A 23,114-nucleotide genomic window follows, 5' to 3' on the forward strand; every position below is an offset into this window, starting at 1 on the left:
GGTCATCCCTAAACAAACCATTTTAGTTATAATTTTGTCGAAGCAATCGGGTCTGCAATTGGTCCAAAACTGTAATCTAAATGTAAGGTCTGCCGTTATCAAATAAAGTTAGTTAGATTGTATTGGCTAATGGCATCAGAATGCGTACAACGGTTCGTCAGACTTGCTGGTCACGTGTATAATGAACCTCCATCATTTGACCACCTTACCTTTCAGTACAAGGCAAAGACCTACCTTGATAACATGGACGCCATTTTGAAGCTCTGTATTCTGTCGGTATCGATTTTATTTCTGTCTACAGGTATGATAAAATATTTCAAACAGTCTATTATAGTTTTCCTAATACCTGTCACCAAAATGTGACGCACTCTCTCACTACGCGATTTTTGTCACAACTTTTCGTGTTGACTTTAATTTTTGTCGAGGATTGGACACAAGTTTCAAGGTGGGTTTTCAAAATTGTGAAAATCATACCACGTATAACGTTTTCTTTCAATGGGACATGGAGCATCAACAGTCGGTTGCAAAATAGTACACAGTGCATAGCGTGACGTGTATACCTTTTTCGTGAACGTTTTCGGATTTTCAGACATAAACTTCACGGAGTGACGAGGGCTGTAGTTAGTTGATACACAATGTCGTTGCCTTATTTCTCCTACGGGGTCATTAGGGGTACGGTTTGGGATAGCGCTGTTAGAGGACCTCTCATAAAAAACTCGAGGCTCATTGTTCATATCTGAACGTGTGTGTGCCCAACTAGTTGCTCACAACTAACAAATACATGTAAACACAAATATCAAATTAAATGTTATCTCATTTGGACCCTTGAAATAATTTTTTTTGTCAGATAAAACTTGAGAGTATAGAATGGCCCGTTTAGCGTATACAACTGTGACAGTTGTGTGCGACTGTTACCATCGCTATCACTGTTTTTTAATATTCTGCAATCTTTCTGGAGATTCTCCTTGTGTCTTGATATGTAATATCTGTCTTTTTATCGTGATTTTCCACCAATATGACACGTGTTACTTGCACTGTTTACCTGTTTTACACAAGACGTGAAATGAGTATTTTTAATCAATGTTTATTTCCTATTGTTTTCAGAGTCACAGGGTTATTGTAGCAGTAATTGGGATTGCCCATCGTCCATTTGGGACTCGGACGACGAAAGGTACTGCTGTGGTAGCAGTGTGTACTCTTATTGTTGTGACTGGAACAGCTATGTGACGCATGCCTACGATGGCGATGATGATAGTTATAGCTATGACTATTCACCTGATGGGGAAGTAGGGTGAGTGCTTTTTAAATTTGAGCTGTTATTTACACGTCATGCGTGCGTATACTTCATCCGAGTTTAAGAAGCTTTGATTTGTAATCTCATAAACCGACGATACTCTGACCATTAAATACTCTATTAGGCGAGCGGCAGGCTCACCTATTTTTCACACTTAATGTACCCACCTTACATACAGCCACATCATACATCATTTGAAAGCTTATTATCTCTACTTCAAGAAAATTGACGATGTGGAGCTGCCAAGTAGGGCCATAACCCCCTAATTTGCATAATTCACATGGGTATCCAATTTGCATAAATGTGATATAAAATTAGGAAATTCATTGTTAACTACTCTAAACATACTTTTAAACTATCGAGTGATATACCAAATGAAAGGTATTTGCATGTAAAATACAAAATTGATATCCAAAAAGATATTTAAAATGGTTTTACTGAAATATTTTCATATTAATACTGAAAAAAATATTTTACCCTTTTGAATAACAATATTTTAAAAATTTGAACACATACAGCCACATCATACAGCCACATTATACATCATTTGAAAGCCTACTGTCTCAACTTGAAGAAAATAGACAACATTAAGCTGTCAAGTACGGCCGTAGCCCCTAATTTGCATAAGTCCCACGGGTACCCAATTTGCATAAATGCGATTAATATTAGATATTTATTATTCACTACTCGAAACATACTTTTAAACTATCGAGTGATATATCAAATGAAAGGTATTTGCATGTAGAATACTAAAAAGACATCCAAAAAGATATTTAAATTCATTTTACTGAAATATTGTCATATTTATATTGAAAAAATATTTTCCCCTTTTCAATAACAATATTTAAAAAATTTTAACACAAAAAGCCAAATCGTACAGCATCATCATACGTTATTTGAAAGTTTACTATCTCTACTTCAAGAAAATTGACAATGTGGAGCTGTCAAATACGGACGTGGCCTTTAATTTGCATAATTTACATGGCTACCTATTGCATAAATGCGATAAAAATTAGAAATTTATTAACTACTGTAAACATACTTTAAACTATCGAGTTATATATCAAATGAAAGGTATTTGCATGGGGAATACAAAATGGATATCCAAAGAGATATTAAAATGATTTTACTAAAGTTTTTTCTTACTAATGTAGAACTAGATACTTTCCCCTTTTGATAACGATATTTAATAATTTTAACACATAGAACCGCATCACACAACCACATCAAACATTATTTGAAAATCTATTATCTCTGCCTCATGAAAAATGACGATATGCAGCTGACAAATAGGGCTGTAATGATTTAATTTGCATAATGCACACGGGTACCTAATTTGCATGAATACAATATAAAATTACAAAAATCCATTGTTAAGTACTCTAAATTTACTTTTCAACTATCAAGTGATATATCAAATGATAGGTATTTGCATGTAGAATAGAATCATGAACTCCAAAATTGTATTCAAAATATTCTTATTGAATATTTTCAATTAAATCGTAAACATCTTGACTAGTTTTTAATATTCAAAATATTGTGTACTAAATACGAATAATGCTAACGTTATGGGGATAAATATCTGAATTTGTTTTGCAATTGATTTTTTGTTTATTAAGGATACGCAAACTGGAACCTTTTCCTGTCTAATTCCCATATAGCTGAACAACAAGAATACATAAAACCAATTGGAACTAATTCGGGATAATTGGGTCTTCATATTTTGCAAATTTTCTAAAACGTGTTTTGTGCTCTATAGTTGAGTGTTGAAATATAACAAGTTACTCTTAAAAACAAGTAAAAAGAAAAGCAGATGAGCTTAAATTTGCAAATTAAACCGACATTACTTCACCATCCAATTATCCCAAATTAGTTCCAATCTTGTTATAAATAGCTGTGTGTTGAATGGCCCTTTTGTATTATTGATGTCATTTTTGTTTCAATTTCTCTAAAAATCTTGTTTTGATGGAGACATCATTGGTTACTACATCTGTGTTACATCTGTATTTTCAGTTCAGTTATGTGGAATATGTAGACGGAAGGCACCATATTTCATTTATCGTATTTATTGTTATATAATGAAGGAAAAGCAACTCAACACACCGTTCATATCTTCGTTGTTTGCATTTTGTGTATGATATTGTGTATATTGTCAGTGTATATTATGTTTGGCTGCTTTATATAAAGTGTTAATTAGCCATGGCGATTATTCCAGTTAACAGTAAAATACTAGCACCACTTACAAGTTGGTACCTCATGCTAAAAATACAAGTGAACAAAATGACGCCCACCAGGAAAGTTCGTTGGCCGCCCAATTATAAGTGGATGATGCAGTCCAACCTTTGACAGATCAAAATTCTTTGACTATTTTCTCAAATAAATCGTGAAGAAATAAACAACATACATCAAAGATACGACAGATTTTACACGGAAAATTGAGACAATAAAGTTCCGGCCAATGCGACATTGGTAACACTAGACATTGTTTCAATGTACACTAATACAACGCACAATGAAGCAATGGAATCAGTTGACAGATCATTAAATCATGAAAGATCATAAAATGATTGCATAATCAAACAACCAACAACAAAATACATGATAGCTATGCTGAAAATGATCTTGAAAAACAACACTTTCAAGTCAACAGTGAATTTTACCGTCATGTATTTGGGTGCGGTACGAGATCTCCAGTTTTACCAGAAATTCCCGACATTACATTTCACAAGGCGAAATGAGAATAATTCAGCAACACACTGAACAAATATCGCTCTAACTGAGATTCAGAAACGATGTATGATTCTCATTGGAACTCAACACGAGCTTAATTAATTCAAACATGAACAAATGCATCATACTTTCAAATTTTCGAAAGCTCTTCTCAAGAAATCATATCGTTAGACCTCATTATCTATAAAGGTCATCGGTGGAACAAAGAGAACATTCTCGACTGCAAAACACACACAAAACTAACAGATACATTGCGGTTCATGAAACCAAACGGCAACATTCAAGGGCCTTGTTAAACGCGAAACATTACGATATATTAGAACAATCATGCAACAACAAGGCAATAGAGAATACAATATATTTCGAGATAAAAGTAATGAAATGCGACCAAACGATTCTAAATCTTGTTTAATTATTACTAACTTTGGACAATCGGATGACATTTAAATGTTATTAAATTTTCATTAAATTAATTTCAAAACCTTGGAATCGTAAAAAGTAAAAGGGAACCAAAACATTTTCAGGTCCCATATATGCAGATCAAAATCTCCAAGCACCCCTCTACAATAACCCAAAATTTTCGAATCTAACCCGAATTCCTCTGTCTCTCACCGTTATTTGTGAGCGTAGCCTAATCACATACATAAGAAACGGAAATATAAGCGTTACGATGATGCCAAACTTCACAAAACCTACAACAGTCCGATCTCCGATTCAAATGAGCGTACACAAATACAGCCTGAACGAACAGTAGACATTCTAGCTTCCGTACTTGAACAAACTGAACTTCAGTGGAACAACTCGATTGGTAACACCTACAATCATTCAATCAGTGCACATGTTTCACCAAAAATGAAGACAACTCTATTCTCGAAAGGTAGCATCAAAGGATCGCAGTGTCACATTAGTCTTGCTACCCCATAGGGCAGGACACGTAGATTAGGGTTACGTCTCGCCATGGCAAATCAACACTATACATAAAACGGCCAAACATAACATAATATACACTTACAATATACACAATATCATACACAAAATTCAAACAACTAAGATATGAACGATTTGCGGAGCTGCTTTCTCTAATTACATGTCACAATTGTGTCTGGCGTCGAATTAATCTTCCCTGCACAGACCTTTGTTCCTGCCAAGGCAGCGATAAGTGTGGCAACCCTTTTACTCATGACAATGCTGGTGAAGAAGAGGATGATGAATTCCTACAATTACTAGATTTACTGGAAATGACATGAATGATTTGGATCATGAATCATGCCATTACTTTGACTGCAGCTTACTCTGACACATTGTTTCAGCTACAGAGCTACATTTCAACAACTACAATAGTGTCGTTCGTGTGGATCTTTTTGTTGCATTGATACTTTAGTTAATTTTTTTAAAATACCATTATTCAAAAGAGGAAATATTTATTTCAACAGAAATATGAAAATATTTCCGTAAATTAATTTAAATATCACTTTTGATATCAATTTTGTGTTTTACATGCAAATACCATTACCACAGACCATATATCACTCGTTAGTGTAAAAGTGTGTTCAGAATATTACAATGAATTTTCTAATTTCATATCTCATTTCTGCAAATTGCTTACCAGTGTAATTTATGGACATAAAGGGGTACGGCCTTCCTTGATAGCTCCACATTGTCAATTTTCTTCAAGTAGATATAATAAGCTTTCAAATGACGTATGATGTGGCTGTATGATAGGACTGTATGTGTTAAATTTTTTAAAATATTGTTATTCTAAAGGGGAAAATATTTTTCCATATAAATATGAAAATATTTCAGTGAAATCAATTTCAATATCTCTTTGAATATTCATTTTGTATTCTACATGCAACTACCTTTCATTTGATATATCACTCGATAGTTTAAACGTATGTTTAGAAAAGTTAACTATAAATTTATAATACTGTATCGCATTTATGCAAATTGGTATGCGTGGTTATTATGCAAATTAGGGGTTTATGGCCCGATTTGGTAGCTCCAAATTGTCAATTTTCTTGAAGTAGAGATAATAAGTTTTCAAATGATGTATGATGTGGCTGTGTGTTGTGGCTGTATGTGTTAAAATTTTTAAAATGTTGTTATTCAAAAGGGGAAAATATTGTTTTCCATATAAAAATGAAAATATTTCAGTATAATCAATTTCAATATCTCTTTGAATATCCATTATGTATTCTACATGGAAAGACCTTTCATTTGATATATCACTTGATAGTTTAAACGTATCGTTAGAGAAGTTAACAATAAATTTCAAATATTTTATCTCATTTATGCAAATTGGGTACCCTTGTTAATTATGCAAATTAGGAGGTTATGGCCCTACTTGGCAGCTCCACATCGTCAATTTTCTTAAAGTAGAGATAATAAGCTTTCAAATGACGTATGATGTGGCCGTATGTAAGGTGGGTACATTAAACTCCTAAAATAAGGCCCTTTTGTGGATTCGCCGCTCGCCTAATATTATAGGGACAAGCACTGGTTCCAGTTCATTTGCTAACAGCATCTTGTGCTCGCATTGGCCGTGTTCTATTTCCCCCTCGCCCACAAACAATCCATCTTGCAGTGTTCCAAAACTGATGCGCACTGTCTAACACTGCTGACGTCAAGCTTTCCGCTTTATTTGCGTGACAGAAATGTGTGGATAAGAAGGCGACTTGACTAGACCAAATGTGTTCATTTCATGTGTGATTTTATCGATACGATTAAATGAGATTAGATTGTTCATTGTTCTTGACGCTAGACATGATGTATTCTAGTCTATTGAAGTACGGTGGAATTAAGCTAAGCAGTGCTTACGGTCTCTTTGGTAGAGAGCGCAGAAAACAATCATGATGTGCTGTTGTGGCCTGACAATACTTCATTGTGGATGTGCTTCATTGTGGAAGTTTTAGCAATCTTTCCTATATTCTGAGTATTATTTGGTCTTTTTGTAAATTGAAATGAAATTTTATGATGTTATTCATCTCGTATATATATTTATAATATTTCGTTAGGCCTATAGTATTTTGTTTGTTTATCATTTGTTTAGAATAATTGTAGAATTTTAAACTTGTTTTAAAACCGAAGCTAATGCGTCCTTGATCAAGTATGACCAAAGGATTATTACTTCCCTTTTCTTTTAAAAATCATCATGCGTATCGTAGAAAGGGGACATGGGGACAAGACAATGTTTCAGAATACCAAGTATGCTTTGAGGTCACATGGCGTAAACCGGCTGTAGAAAGTTTGCGCCGATTGAAGCATCGGTATTTACAGCATGTAACAATAGGATAATAAATCTGAAGCTGTTGATGAAAGAACATTGTAAGATTTAAAGTGGAGTCGACTGAATATCGATGCTCACCTATAGAGTCGCGTGGACGCCCCGTTGTGTCCCTTTGACTGGAAGAGGTTGGCTATAAAGTCTGTTCTGACCCTTGCCGCCATTTCTTTGCGCATGATAAGCACGTATACCATTTGCACTCTGAAACACTTGTGAATCCCTGGTTGGTGTACTCGTGGCTAGTCCTTTTACTTTTCCAAGTGAGTCCACTGTCTCATTTCAAAGCGATCTCTTATTTGTCTAATGACATGAAATTGCTGTTTCCTGATTATGAAGTTTAGGCCTCGATATGCCTCCAAACCTCAAATTCCTTACCCACTTTGCTTGAGTGTGAAAATTATCCTGACAGATGCTAATACTTCCAAAAACAGTACGATTTACACACTGAATACCGACCGGCCTGATGCCTTGACATTTTATTCTAGGATGGGACTTCATAGCAAAGAGGAGACCTCGTTTTCAGCCTGTGTCATTCTTTAATATGTATACATCTTCAGTATTAAAATCCACCAGTGACGCACAATCTTAACACAATTCATGTCCTGCTTTTACTTTGAACTATGTCACTTTTCAATTTTGACAATTCAACTCATCGTTCTTCAAAATAAAATGAAATATCCCATGAGAGCATTCAAAGGTCGTAGTTTTCACTTGTGTCCAGGTGGTTGTAGCTGTCCCTTGCCCTGCACTCAAAAATTCAACATTCGAACACGCCGGACGTCTGGTGTATTTCATATGTAGAAAATCTTATAAAAGCCCTCACGTCTTGTAATCATTTATCTATACAGCTGGACAGAACCACCAAATGGAAGATCATGGTTGGTTAATTGCCATTGAGTAGTTTTTCAGAGACTGCCTTCTATCAATCAAAACGAGCATTACGTAACGTATGTTCCGTTTCTGATACCCTAGCTATGATTGTTTGCTGTTACCATAGACACCCTGCAAGTACACCTATCCACTGAAATTCTTTTCTGAAAATAATTTATGCATAAAATATCCGCAAGACGGGGATATATTTGTGAAATCTTGCTGTAATCCGTGGCATTTTCAGGCCAACCGTATTTCTCAGTGAAAATCACAGAAAGACATAGAAAAGGAAGTCCACATTGCATATTGTTACCGATTTCCGGCCAAAGGATATCACGTTTTAAAGTAATTTTTACAAATATCGCTGCGAATTTGTGAACGAATTCGAAAAATAAAATTACGCGAAGTGCGCGATACATTTTGTGGCCACGCATTTTTCTAGTTTGGAAAGAGAAAACATTTTGTGTGTAATCGGCTTTAAATTGATGACTAGGAGTGATGAGTCCGTTGTTTTTGAAAATGAGGCAGATTCTTTTTTGATTTTTTCTGTTGTTCTCGGGGTGGCGTCTGAAATGGCTAGTCCGTCATCTCTGTAAAGTCCTATGTTGTTGCCGAATTTAATCTGTAGCTGGGAAAGAAGTACGCTGCCTACCACTTCGCATGTTTCTGCACCGTCAAAACTGCCCATAGTTACGTCGAATGCTGTAGTGTTTTTCTTCTGCCATGATTGTTGTTTATGTATCAGGAGGGCATTTTTGACGTGGGTGATGATGTTTCGTTCATCTGTGGTGATCTTGTCGTAGGTAGAGACGAAGTCAAGTGCTTTGTTGAGGAGGTCTTTGCTGATGGATGGGTAGAATTCCTCGATGTCGAAGCAGATAAAGTTGTATTTTTCCTTGTTTTTGATAAGCTTGAACCATTCAACTACAGCTGAGGTGTTTTTCCGTTGGTTTATTTTGGTTGCTGCTGTGATTTTCATGTTTATGCGGTCGAGGATCTCTTTGCTGATTTTGCCTATTTCGGATTTTATGGGGTTGATCAATCAAACATGAATATTCATAGCAACAGTAATATATTGTTATGCAACAACTGTCAATCTCAACCAAAATTCCACCACCTGCGGAACCAGCGATGTTTAGCCCATGTAGATTCACTCTAGTCTGGTCTCCTGATGAGTGAGTCTCGCGACTCACGAAACAACGTTGTAGAGATGAAATTGTAAAATCGATTCTCCAGCACCACTTATATATATATATATATATATATATATATATATATATATATATATATATATATATATATATATATATATATATATATACTGAGAATCTAGGAACTTGTATTTGTCACTCTACAGGCTGTTTCATGCGCTAAGCAATCATCACTCCTGATGATTGCTTAGCGCATGAAACAGCCTGTAGAGTGACAACTACAAGTTCCTAGATTCTCAGTATTACCGCCCTGCAGAAATGCATTGAGCACTATACTTTGCCTGCATTGACAAGCAAACCATTTTCGTTATATATATATATATAATATATATATACGAAGTATGCGGTTCGACTTGTCCGATACAAAGTGCTCAATACAAAAGTAGAGCGAGATATATAAGGGATGCTGGAGAATTGATTTTACAATGTCATCTCTACAACGTTGTTTCGTGAGTCGCGAAACTCACTCATCAGGAGACTAGACTGGAGTGATCTACATGGGCTAAACATCGCTGGTTACACAGGTGGTGGAATTTTGGTTGAGATTGACAGTTGTTGCATAACAATATATTGCTGCTGCTATGAATATTCATGTTTACGGAGAGGACTGATTTACTTCGATGGATATACCGGGAGTTACTAGTGATTGCATAACAATGTCTTGCTTCTGTGACGGCATGATGACACAAGTTCATTTCTTGTCTTATCCCGACTCTTATGCAAATAAGAAACACCAAACTACACACATACTATGGGTGATGCGGTGCTTCCTTACTGACTGCAAAGCTCCCGCGTTTATTGAAAAAACAGGACTTAAATAAAGAAACAAGAAAACGGAAGACCAAACAAGGAAACCATGCAAATCGCTCAATAACAAACTACGATGTCGAAAAACCACTCGTGAACTACAAAAAGAGCATATAGCCGTCCAGGAAAAACCAGAGAGAAAACCCTAAATACAAAAAATTAGGAAAAACTCTGGAAACCTGTACCCGAATACTATGCTACATATGCTCACAACAGATGTCGGGTATCATCTTGGAAATTAGGACTAAGATCCTAATGGAAAAATTGACATAACGGGAAAAAAAAATTAAACAAAATGAGAAAATTCAATACTACAGTAGGAAAAAATTAAACCTTACAAAGTCAATGTCGTTTATAACTACACTAAACATGCACGGAGAGAAGCACTGCTAGACTGAAATCACATAGCTCTCAAAACTTTATAAATACACCACAACAACAATACAACACCTGTACTGAACCGCATTCCAATCACTTGATTGGCCCCGCACTGGCATGTGACATCTTAACAAGACAATTTCCCGCTTTACTGCGAATCGCGGGAAATTCCATGTCTTATCCAGACTCTTATGCAAATAAGAAACACCAAACTACACACATACTATGGGTGATGCGGTGCTTCCTTACTAGACAAACTAAAGAACGGGCAAATGCGCCACTATGGTTTACAAACCCAAACTTTTTGAAACCTCTAGCCTTTTTGCTAGAGAATCTTCAACATAACCATCCTTAGCCGATTCGGACTTCCAACGACCATGGCGCTTCCAACAACGATCCCCTACTCCTGCATTTGCTGCAGCGGTCGCTCCACCAGATCGTAAGGAATGCAGCCAAAAGATTTACCATCTATGCCTACTTCATTTAAGCGTGAAACGATCGCAATTCTCGCCCTACTGTAACTTAACTTTTTGTTACCAGACACAAACTTACAAGTGTTTCTTGATCTATAAATCGGCTTAAACAGAAAATCTGAAGAATTCAAATCGATACCTGCTACAGCAGAGTATCTCAAAAACATACTATAAGGACATGCAATGGAATCAAGCTTTGAAATGACCAACTCACTACCTTGACGATACTGATATGTTTTACTGTGACAAATATACAGATTCAAATGGACTGAATTGACGGTTACATCACAACATCTTATGTTGTTACATTCATCATATCTGAGAAAACCAGAAAACAAAAAAGAATCATTGTAAGATCACGCAAAATTAACAAATCTGTGCAAGATTGAAAATTGGAACAAAGTGTTTGTAACATGCCGGTTGTTACGGGATCCTTCTTAGATTTACCGACTTTAGGACTTTAGCACTTTCTGCTAAACTTTGAACAAAAGGGTGAATTGTAGGATCTGAAAATCCGCTGGTTTCATGAGCCCACTTGATGGCGTAAATGTAACTTGAAATGACATTAGCCGAACTGTTCTGCTCGATGAGATGGGTGATGAATAAAGCTACATGGACCGCATTTGCTGGAAGAGCTCGTTCTCCTTGTCTTGAATAAAGTCCTGCCATTTTCTGAAATAACCAAAATATTTCTTCACGGTGTTATCACTTCTTGATGATACAAGATGTAACGGCATTTTCTTTGCCAGATCCAATAAGTCAGGATGAGTCAAAAACTTCCCATCGTCACTTGCTGATTTGATTGCTTCTTCTAATTTTAGATCTGCAAAAAACATGAAATCAATCATCATACGACCATACCTTGCGATAAATTTCTACGGTATTATTTCATTCATCGCAAAAAGAAATTCGAATTGCTAGCAAATCAAACTTTAAAGTTTGACCACTGAAAATACCATTTCGTCCCCTACCCGGCACGATCACGTTCTTCCTAGGAAGCGAACGAGAGTCTAAGACAAAATTCGCAAACTGTTTGCCATTTGGGCAAAATAAAGGCCAAAACTGGGCAGAATGCCAACAAGGAACTACTAATGTTCCCTCTGCTTTGTCAGACGACAACTTTTTCAGAACTCGTATAATCACACTTGGTGGAGGAACTAACCAATTGTTATCACCTTTCCACAATTGTGAGAAAGCATTAGTAGCTTCTGAACCGGGACACCAGAATTTTGAATTGAACCTGAAACACTTCGTGTTGTAATCCGTAGCAAAACGAACAACTGTATGTGGACCCCAAGTATTATCCAAATACTTAAATATCTTCTCTGAGATACCCCCAGTCATCACTATCATCAATCCTACTGAGCAAATCTGCCCGCACATTATGCTCTCGAGGCACCCACAGTGGAGTTATATTTACTCCCCTGTCTTTACACAATGTAACGATTTTTACAGCAATATTCTGTAAATCTGGCACCTTGCTGCCTGCGGTCAAAATTCTCGCCACGTTCATTTTGTCAGTTTCAGTTGGACCCTTGTCCCTTCCAAGTTCGTTTTAACAGATTCCAAAACACGATATACTGCTTCCAACTCTCTCCACGTGGAGCTTTTCAAACTTTCTGTGGCAGACCATGAACCACTGATCTCTTGCCCACTCTGGTTAACGAGATAACCGCCATAGCCTCTCGACGAAGCATCAGTATACAATATTTCCTGATAGCTATCAACACGTGACAACGGTGTTCCGTTAAGAGACTTCACATTGCTCATCCAAAAAAACAATTCACTCACAGCTAAAGCGTCGATAAAAACACAAGAATCCCAACTTGCCTTCTTTTCAAGGCATGTATAAAGATATCGCGTGCGGAGTCTAACCAAAGGTCCAATGCCTCCCTGCATAGAAATAATTTGTCCAATGACGGAAGCAAGTTTCCTAGCTTCGAAACAAACCTTACCCGCAGCAATAGCCTGAATAAGACTATCCAATGACGAAACCAATTTTTGAATTCGACAATCTGAAACGTAAACGAAACCCTCACTCATATCCAGGCGATGACCAAGCCAATTTAACCCAAGTTGTGGCTGCCAGTGGCATTTCTCACCGGCCAGTAAAAAACCAAACTGGCCAATGTCCGTTTTGACTGTACGACTTACCTGAAGGGCAACCTCTTTGCCCGCAGCGCCACCTAAACTGTCAACAATAAACATAAACACCTTGAAACCCTGACTACGCCAAAAGCTAACCAAAACACGCGCAACTTTCGTGAAAATGTACGGGGCTGTTGATAAGCCAAAAGGCAAAACATTAAAAACAAAAAATGTCAGGACTCCGTTTACAGGCCAAGCAAAACCCAAAAACGTCCTATGCTCTTCAAAAATTTCGATGTGATGATATGCAGACTTAAGATCAAACGAAAACAAAAAATCGCCTTGTGCAAAAGCCTGCCTCGCAGAAGAAACATCCTCGCAACGAAACTTAAACTTGAATAAACACAGATTAACATATGCCTGCAGTCAAGCACCAATCTCTCCTTCCCAGCGCTTCCAACGGCAACAGTAAAGGGATTAACTACACGAGGACGGTAATCTACTTTAGAAATGCAACCCTTAGCCAAGAGTTTTTTGACCTCCCGATCGACAAAAACAGAATGAACCAACGCGGACCTATTATTTACTAACTGTACTCTTTCCGGAGTAACTTTCAACGGCAATTTATAGCCCGATTTAACCACATCCAAGACATGGGAATTCGCTCCCGCTTCAACCCACTTATTCAAAGCCTTAGCTAAACTGCCTACGGGACTAACCACCGGAACAGACACCGCAGTATCTGAAGATGACTGATTCAAAACACGGAAATTTAAATCTGAACAAAAACCAAAACCGTCACTAGGAACATCTGCGGAATCTGTATCGCATTGCAATTCAACGCCAACCTCATCGTTAATTAACACCTGACTATTAAAATAAGACAAATATTCACTGTAAATACTTATCTTTTCAACTGCGCTCCCCAAAGAAGAATTCCGGTTGGTGTTGAAGATGGGGCACTCGTTTCTCCAATGACCTAACTTTCCACAAGCAAAACATGAACCGGACTTTCTCTGCTGGTTGCCGCTGGAAGTTGCTGAGAAATTAACCTTTTCTTTCTCGGTTTGGTAAGGACTCCACCGAAAGTTTCCAGAACTGTACCCTTTGGCGCGTCGCTTGGCCAACTGCTCTTTTTTCTTTCTGTTAGCTCTAGTTTCGGCCTTATAAATTCTTTTTTCGTCATCAGATCCTTCAGCTAGTTCGTGGGTCTCGTATTCTTCCACTAATAACCACCCGAGGTCAGATTTATCGGCCATTCGTACTAATTTCTGTCTATGAGCTAAAAGTTCCATACCTTTTGCGATGTGCTCTTTAGCAGTTGTAACTTGGGGATTTACTTGCTGCGAAATGGAATCGAGCTGCGTGTGCGCTTCTGACATATGGTCCGCCACCTTCTGGTTAAACTTAAACTGCGCCTCACACCCTTCCTTCTTAAAAACTGGCGTTTCTGTGTACTTCATCTCTTTGATAGCATTAATTTGCGACTGTGAAAATGTCGTTGGCTGGCTGTGATATAGTCCTTCAGCCCTTGCATTCTGCTTGTCACCAGATTTTCCAAATTCGCCAAAAGCTTATCACTGTTCTTAGCTACTGCCTCCTGCACTTGCCCTTGCACCACGCTCTTCAAGGATTGCATATCTATAGAAAAACCTGACTGCTGGTGAGCCATCTGAACGCATGGAGAGCGAAAAAAACGGGAGAAACTAAACATGCACGGAGAGAAGCACTGCCAGACTGAAATCACATAGCTCTCAAAACTTTATAAATACACCACAACAACAATACAACACCTGTACTGAACCGCATTCCAATCACTGATTGGCCCCGCACTGGCATGTGACATCTTAACAAGACAATAATTTCCCGCTTTACTGCGAATCGCGGGAAATTCCATTTATTGAGTGTGGAACATTCTGGATGGCGGATGATAATAAATTTTTCTGTTAAACAAAGGTTGCACCGCTTGTTAGTACTGTCATATGGCTTGGCTTTGGCTAGGACCTTCCATGAGATAGTGTGCGTGATATTGTTGTTCTTTAGCGTCCAAATGTGTTTACTGAGTTCGGTGGAGTTTCTGGAGCGTTCATGTCGGAATGATGTGATGTGGTTTCTGTATCTTGTTTTCCGGTAAATCACAAGCTCTGTAAAATGCCCAACAGAAACACCATAAAGATCAGCTACAGCACCATGAACAACACGAAGCAGATTATCGACAGCCACAACAAACGCATTTTGAGGCCTCAAAGCAACAACAATACCACTGAGACCAATAACAGCAAGACATGCAACTGCCGGCAAAAAGACACATGCCCACTCGACGGTAACTGCCTTCAAGCCTCCATCGTCTACCAAGCCACAGTCACACGGTCAGACAACAACACCTCCGAAACGTACGTTGGGCTTACAGAGAACAACTTCAAGACAAGATACAGAAACCACATCACATCATTCCGACATGAACGCTCCAGAAACTCCACCGAACTCAGTAAACACATTTGGACGCTAAAGAACAACAATATCACGCACACTATCTCATTGAAGGTCCTAGCCAAAGCCAAGCCATATGACAGTACTAACAAGCGGTGCAACCTTTGTTTAACAGAAAAATTTATTATCATCCGCCATCCAGAATGTTCCACACTCAATAAAAGAAATGAACTTGTGTCATCATGCCGTCACAGAAGCAAGACATTGTTATGCAATAACTAGTAACTCCCGGTATATCCATCGAAGTAAATCAGTCCTCTCCGTAAACATGAATATTCATAGCAGCAGCAATATATTGTTATGCAACAACTGTCAATCTCAACCAAAATTCCACCACCTGTGTAACCAGCGATGTCTAACCCATGTAGATTCACTCCAGTCTAGTCTCCTGATGAGTGAGTTTCGCGACTCACGAAACAACGTTGTAGAGATGACATTGTAAAATCAATTCTCCAGCATCCCTTATATATATATATATATATATATATATATATATATATATATATATATATATATATATATATATATATATATATATATATATATATATATATATATATATATATAGCAAGCAAGACGGACTTTGAACTACCCAGTTGTATAAGTCATCAGATTGTATATATATATATATATATATATATATATATATATATATATATATATATGCACCTCGTCTAAATTGTCTGTAGTAATCCGATAAATTATGGCTATGTGGTATGCATCATTTCATCGTTGACACGTGTAAAAAGAACAAGCTACCAATCAACAGTTTTACAGCTGTTAACGGGTTAAATTCTGAACAACTATTTATTTATTTATTTTTATTTATTTATTTACACTTTTACTGAGCGGCCGAGTTACTGAAATAGTAATTTTCATCGGGGCTCATACAATTTTCGAAAAAAGGGAAAAAAATACATCTGTCAATACAAGAAAGCAAAAGTATACTAAAGGGGAACATTTCTTTTAACATATTCTTTCAGTTTACATTTGAATGTGTACAGACTAGTCAAATTTTTCACTTCACTCGGTAATGAATTCCAAACTTTCGTGGCACGGAAATGAAAACTACGTTGTCCAGTGCCTAAAACACATCTTGGTACATGACAATTCTCACGTGCAGTAGAGCGTGTAAAATAATCATGAACATTACTTTGTGGAGTAAATAAATTAGATAAATATTGTGGAGCATAACCATTCATACATTTGAAACTTAAAAGTGCCATGAAATAAAAAATTCTCTGTCTAATCGACATAACATTGAATGTAGAAAAAATAAAGCACTGAGGGAAAATCAATGACAACTCAAAAAGTGTGCGTAACGCCCGTTTTTGAAGAGTATAAACTTTGTCAAGATTAGTTGCCGTTGCATTACCCCAAACAACACAACAATAATCTAAAGTACTCTGTATGAGACCATGATATAAGATAATACGACTATCAAAAGGGATATATCGACGTAATCTGCGCAGTAAACCAATTCGTTGACTAAGTTTTTTGCATAAATTACCTATATGGACGTTCCATGATAACGTTTCATCAAGTATTACCCCTAAAATTCCACCACATTGTACTTGAGGAATAAAAGTGTCAGCAACCTGTACAGATAATGAACTGTGAGTTTCATTCAGACGACTGCGCTTAGAATGGGTTGTAATCAGAAGGCATTTCGATTTCCTGGCATTAATTCGCATATGATTCGTAGTAATCCAATTTGAAATAGGAGTGATATCTTTTCGTATTGCATCGTTAACATCACTAATGCATTTACCCTTAAGCTTTGCTAACATTGTTTGGTCATCTGCATACATATGTAAAGTAGAAGAATCAACGAATAAAGACATGTCGTTCATAAAAATCATGAATAAAAGAGGGCCTAAAATTGAGCCTTGTGGAACGCCTACTGTAACATCATGTCTAACAGAAATACTACCCATGTAGTCAACAACTTGCTGGCGATTTGCCAGATAAGAGTTAAACCAGTTAACAGTACATTCAGACAATCCGTACAAAGATAGCTTTTTCAATAAAAGGTCATGATCAATAAGGTCAAAGGCCTTGGACAAGTCAAGTAGAATCACGCCATTAAGAAACCCATGATCAATATTTTTCAAAATTTCATCAGTTAAACGGATTAATGCCGTTTGACAGGAGTAGTTCTTTCTGAAACCAGATTGCGTGTCAAAAAGCAAATTAGCAGTAGAAAAGTACCCAAACAATGCATTGTGGACATGTCTTTCCAGTATTTTTGAAAGGGCAGGCAAGATAGAAATAGGACGATAGTTTAACATGTCACAAATATTGCCTGTCCCTTTATAAAGGGGAACAACCCTTGCACACTTAAAAACATTTGGAAAAGTACAATGCTGTAGACTCATATTGAACATGTGAGTGAGACGATTTGAAATTACTGAAGCACCAATTTTTAAAAGCTTGTGATTGACATTATCAATACCTGTAGATTTCGCTTGTAACAATGACAAATAAACAAAATCGTACGTAATAGGAGGAATCTTAAAAGTGGGTAAATCAACCAATACACCATGAACAAAGTTTTGTAATCTTTCAAGATTCACAGAATCAATGAGATTGTCTGTATTCTGAGTTAGGCCAACAAAATGACTATTAAACGCATTTGCAATCTCAGAATTGTTATCATAACGGACATGTTCTGATGTGAAAGTAGGGTTCTTATAATTATTTGAATTCGTCAAATTGTTATAGACACGCCAAAGCGTAGCAGCATTTGAGTTTTCAACAATAATACTCCTGAAGTAATGCAGTTTCGATCGCATAATAAGATGTACAACTTTGTTGCGATTGCTTCTATATTCACTCCAAAGATTGTCAGTTGAACCTAATCTAGCACGCTTGAGACAAAGGTCACGCCTTTTCATAGCGTTTAAAATGTCATTATTTAACCACTTAGGTTGTCTGAAACGTTTAACACGTCTATTTATAACAGGACAATGTGAGTCACAAATATTGTTAAAAATTGAGATCCAAACATCGAAAGCAAGATTGACGTCATTAATATTATCCAGCAAATACCAAGGGGCATTACGCAAATCACTGATAAACTTATCCTCAGAAAAAGATTTAAAAGGTCTGTACTTTACAGAGATACGAGAACCAGACTTTCTAAGTCCAACATTCAATTTACGGCTGGTAAGGACTGGAAAATGATCCGATAGACCAATCTTACAAATACTAGTGTTATAAAAATGTTCACGATTTGAAACATAAATGTGATCAAGACACGACTCTGAAGCAGGGCGGTAATCCCGTCAACAAGTTGATCCATGTTAAACAGAAGACATGACTGGTAAAGTAAATGTTTAATACCTTGATTAGAAAGAAGATCGACATTAAAGTCGCCATACACTACCATTTCCTTCCCCTCAAGAAAAGCCTGCTCAAAATTACTTATTATAGCAAGATCTACAGTATGAGTAGTGTCAGGTGGCCGGTAAACTGCAGCCAAAAGAAAAGATCTACACTTGAAAGGCTTAATTTCTATCCACATTATTTCAACGTTATCGCATTCAAGGTCATTACGTCTTGTGTAAGACAGATTAGACCTGATGTATGAGGCAATGCCTCCACCTGATCTGTGCGATCTGTCTTTTCGTTCCAAATTAAAATCATCAATGCTGAGCTCAGAATTGGAGAAATATCATTTAAAAAGGTTTCAACCAGACACAAGATATCAATAGAAAAAATCTCTAAATTATGATTGAAATTCAGCAAATGTCTGAGTTGTTCAATTTTGTTCGTGATATGTTGAATGTTCCATGAACAGATCGTCAGGCATTGCGTTTATGACGAATGATCCTTTGTCTTGAACCGGCATGATCTTCCTTGCCAACGATCTAGTCGCGACGCGAGGTACAGGATTTCTGCTTATGACCGGATTGTCCGCAGTTCCAACATCGGATAGCAACTCCGTGCCGACAAACTCGTTGGATATGACCCTCTTCGCCACACAAATAACATCTAATAATATGTGGTCTCGTATTGTCCGATATTTGCCGGTCGTTGTTATTGTATACATGGGTACGCGGGCGATAGTTATCTCTCGATCGTTGTGCATATCGAGGATACGGTCGAGATTCTTGTCTCATTCCATAATTGTTAAATTGGTTTCTTGTCACGGAACCAACCTCTTCTATCAGACATTCCTATTGACTGGTGAAGTTTGAAATTGCCGTCTACGCATGCGCTTATTCTTGAACGCGTAAAGAAACTTGCAGTGTCATCTGTGACCGATACGAGTGATGCATAGCTGAGTCACTGCTTAGTTAGTTTTTGGGTAAGAAATTTGGATCAGTTGTGTTACGAAAACATATTGACTGGCAATATTCAGGTAACAGACTAAGTTTGTTTTCCCTGTGGCCTGAGCATCGCCGAAAACATTCTGTTTCCCTCGGCCTATACTGCCTTGTAAAACAAACTACTTTTGGGCAACTCTCGGTCCTCAGACAACAAACTTATGTTGTTACCCTTGTGGTCAGTCAATGTGTGTAGAGTGACTGCTCTCCAAAACTGAAAGTCTCTTTACACAGTAAAGTGTTATTACATTTGACTCTAATCACTTGTCCTGGGCATATTTTACAAACAGAAGGTAATATTTTTTTTCTATCGTAATTTGTCAAAAGTCTTTCAGCAGTATGTATTTGATCAGCCAGTGGATTAGTTTAGACTCAACGACACTCTTTACACATATTGTAGAATGCAATACTTGTAGATAGATTGTATATTAGTTTTACAAGCATTTGTTCAATATCGACTTTTTCTTTAGAGATAATGCTATTGGACTTATTATGGCCATAACGTTTGGAGTGATTGGTTCCATCGTCTTTATCGTTGTACTGGTTGCCATCTGTGTGTGCTGCTGGTCTGTTGGTGGTAATAGCGGTCGAACAACAACAACTCTTGTTTACCGTAGGTAACATATGTTATTGACCGGATAACCCGTCCATTAGAGCAGGGCACTCCCTCTCTCGAGGGAAAGCGCGCGTCGGAGAGTCTTTATACGACGGACATTCAGTTCACACAATCCTGCTGTCTATGCTTTTCTCCACAGCTATTTGGTGTCTGGCATGAAATATCGTATGCCGCATTTTTTAAAGTTCATTCCAGGATAGTATAGAGTGAATGTTTATTGGACATTTTGATGCAGCTACCTTATTCGTAATGTTAAATTGAAAGTCTGGCGTGAAACGTCATAAAAGGGAAATTTCACTAGAGGAGAGTTCGTACCTATTCCAGCAGAGCTATGCTGCGAATGTAGCGCAGTTATTTTCACGTCTCGACCAATCAGATCGTAGTATTTGCGCCATCAATATAGAGGTATATTATAACATTTAATATATCTTGCCTGCTAGAGAATAGTTTCGGAACTGAAAAATCACGTGTTGAAAATGGCCATTAGAAACATATTGCGCCCTAATTTAAGCTATTTTATAACGTTAGTGTGTGCATTTGTCTCATAATGCATATTTGACTTTTTTGGCAATTAAAAATTTAAAAGTCATAAAAGTTATGGTCGTCTGCTCTCTTACAGCTGGCCAGGCCGCACCAGTTGCCATGGTGGGGACGAGTAACGCCTCATCAAGTCCTTACTACAACACCCAGCAGCCACCACCGTACACTGCCAGCGACGCTGGTCAGGGCGGCCATGTCAATGCGATGAAGTATTAGATCGCCGACGAGTCATGCAACCATTGACAACCATACTTCGCTATCGTTTAAGTTATGAATGATTTTTCAAAATGTTACACGCCGTATACAGATAATTTTCATAAAATTTTCCAATCAACTGCTGCTATTCGATATTGTACAAACTACAATCTTATCATTATTCATCTGATTATTGGACAAGAAATTCTATAACAATGGTAATGTTATGAAAGTTTAAGTTTTATCTGCGTTTGATACATTAATAATTGGAAATACCATCCCATTCATTTTCATCCCACGTGTTTAATATGTTGAGAGGCAAACTTGTATCAACGGCAGTTCTCTTTAGAACCATTCTCCACTTGCATTTCGGATTCTACCGTGTGTCTAATACTTGTTCCAAAATGCATGTTTTGAATGTAAAATAAGTTGTTTAGGCCAGGAAGAAAAAATAAATTGTTCATCGGAATCGCCGCTTCTACTTTGGCATATTTTGAATTTTTTTTGATCGCGGCAAATTCTTACTTCCGCATTACAAATATTTTTAGTACTGCCGCTGGTGGCGCCCTACACTTTGTCGGGTTTTCGCGGGCACGGGATTTTGAATGTGTTTTGACTTTAATAGTTGACCGCCAACACGTTGTTGTGACGTCTGAATTTGGCGAATCACGGCGCAAAGTGGGTCGATTTGGTCAGAAATTTCCTCGTTTTGTAAAGGTTAGTACATGTCACATCATGAGTATTAATTTGATCGCCAACATTCGACGTGATGGCCAACAGTTAGTTCCAAAGACGCTATTCAGTGTTTGTCCTGATATTACGTTCGGCGATTTGTTCAACAAGATCGTGACAGCAGATGGACGGTGCATCCGATTGAATGAAAATTGCATCGAAAGTATAAAAATTTACGGCAATGACAAAACACATGGTTGCGTCCATATTAAAGTATCATTTGAAGCTTGCTGTTTCTATTATGGGTACAAGACAGCCTTCTGAATGATGACTATATAACTTCACTCCGATCACAGTACAGTGTTGTTAGACCATTGTGTAAAATGTGTAGAGACAGTGGTAAAGAGGCCAAAACATGGGGCCAAAGTAAAATGAAAAACTCAGATGCTAGGTCCCACCAGGACAATATTAAAGGACAATACTGAATTGTTGGATTTCAGTGATTTGCTGTACATTTCAGTTTTATTCTGAGAGAATGTTGAAATACTCAGAATATGTTGTGCAAACACTATGTTATTGCTGGGAAATATAGTATTGAATTCAGTTACCAGTATCAGTGTTTCTTGTCTGAGATATTTCTGGTAAAAAGGGAAACAATTATCTTGCCTTGTCTGCATCTGTGCAAAAATGCCAGAGAACCGCGTTTACCTTCGGCCTAAAAAAAAATTTTCGCTCGCCGCTCCTGGAACTTGGTCCAAAAAATCCGATGAACAAGATTTTTTTTTCTCTGGCCTTACAAACCTGCATCCTCTTTTCTTCTCAGACTGGTTTCCGTTGTAACACTGAGGCAGCCATACAATTCCCGCAATCCTCCGTCCTTTAGTGCCACAAAAGACGGTCATCCATTTACGTGTATCATTTATTGAGGTTTTAGTCGAGTCTTACGAAGGTACAGTTCTTATTACTTATCGTTGGTAATAACATTTATTCAAGTACACCAATAAGGTCCTTGTTTATCTTTTCCCATAGCAACGTTTGATTTGGAGTAGCAGTAGTGTATGATATCAAACAAATGCATTGCAGAAACTGATTAGTTGTAATATCGACTGCCATGTAGGGGTTTACAGTCAACAAAG

General features: G+C 37.4%; 1 protein-coding gene across 1 annotated transcript; it reads left to right on the forward strand.

Moving 5' to 3' along the window:
• The first annotated feature begins 233 nt into the window (after window positions 1–233).
• On the forward strand, window positions 234–22,236 carry LOC139150712 (uncharacterized). Its single transcript, XM_070723127.1, has 4 exons — window positions 234–301; window positions 1,105–1,291; window positions 20,426–20,568; window positions 21,191–22,236. The coding sequence occupies exons 1-4, from the start codon at window positions 244–246 to the stop codon at window positions 21,325–21,327; spliced, it is 525 nt and encodes a 174-aa protein (XP_070579228.1). The 5' UTR covers window positions 234–243; the 3' UTR covers window positions 21,328–22,236.
• The last annotated feature ends 878 nt before the right edge of the window (window positions 22,237–23,114 follow it).

The sequence above is a fragment of the Ptychodera flava genome, chromosome 14, assembly GCF_041260155.1.
Source record: "Ptychodera flava strain L36383 chromosome 14, AS_Pfla_20210202, whole genome shotgun sequence".
NCBI lineage: Eukaryota > Metazoa > Hemichordata > Enteropneusta > Ptychoderidae > Ptychodera > Ptychodera flava.

Bases quoted from the DNA above. Each gene is read 5' to 3' on its own strand.
- LOC139150712 (XM_070723127.1), top strand. From the start codon at position 244: ATGGACGCCATTTTGAAGCTCTGTATTCTGTCGGTATCGATTTTATTT. The intron at 302-1,104 runs GTATGATAAAAT...TATTGTTTTCAG, and splicing joins GATTTTATTTCTGTCTACAG to AGTCACAGGGTTATTGTAGC. The intron at 1,292-20,425 runs GTGAGTGCTTTT...CTTTTTCTTTAG, and splicing joins TCACCTGATGGGGAAGTAGG to AGATAATGCTATTGGACTTA.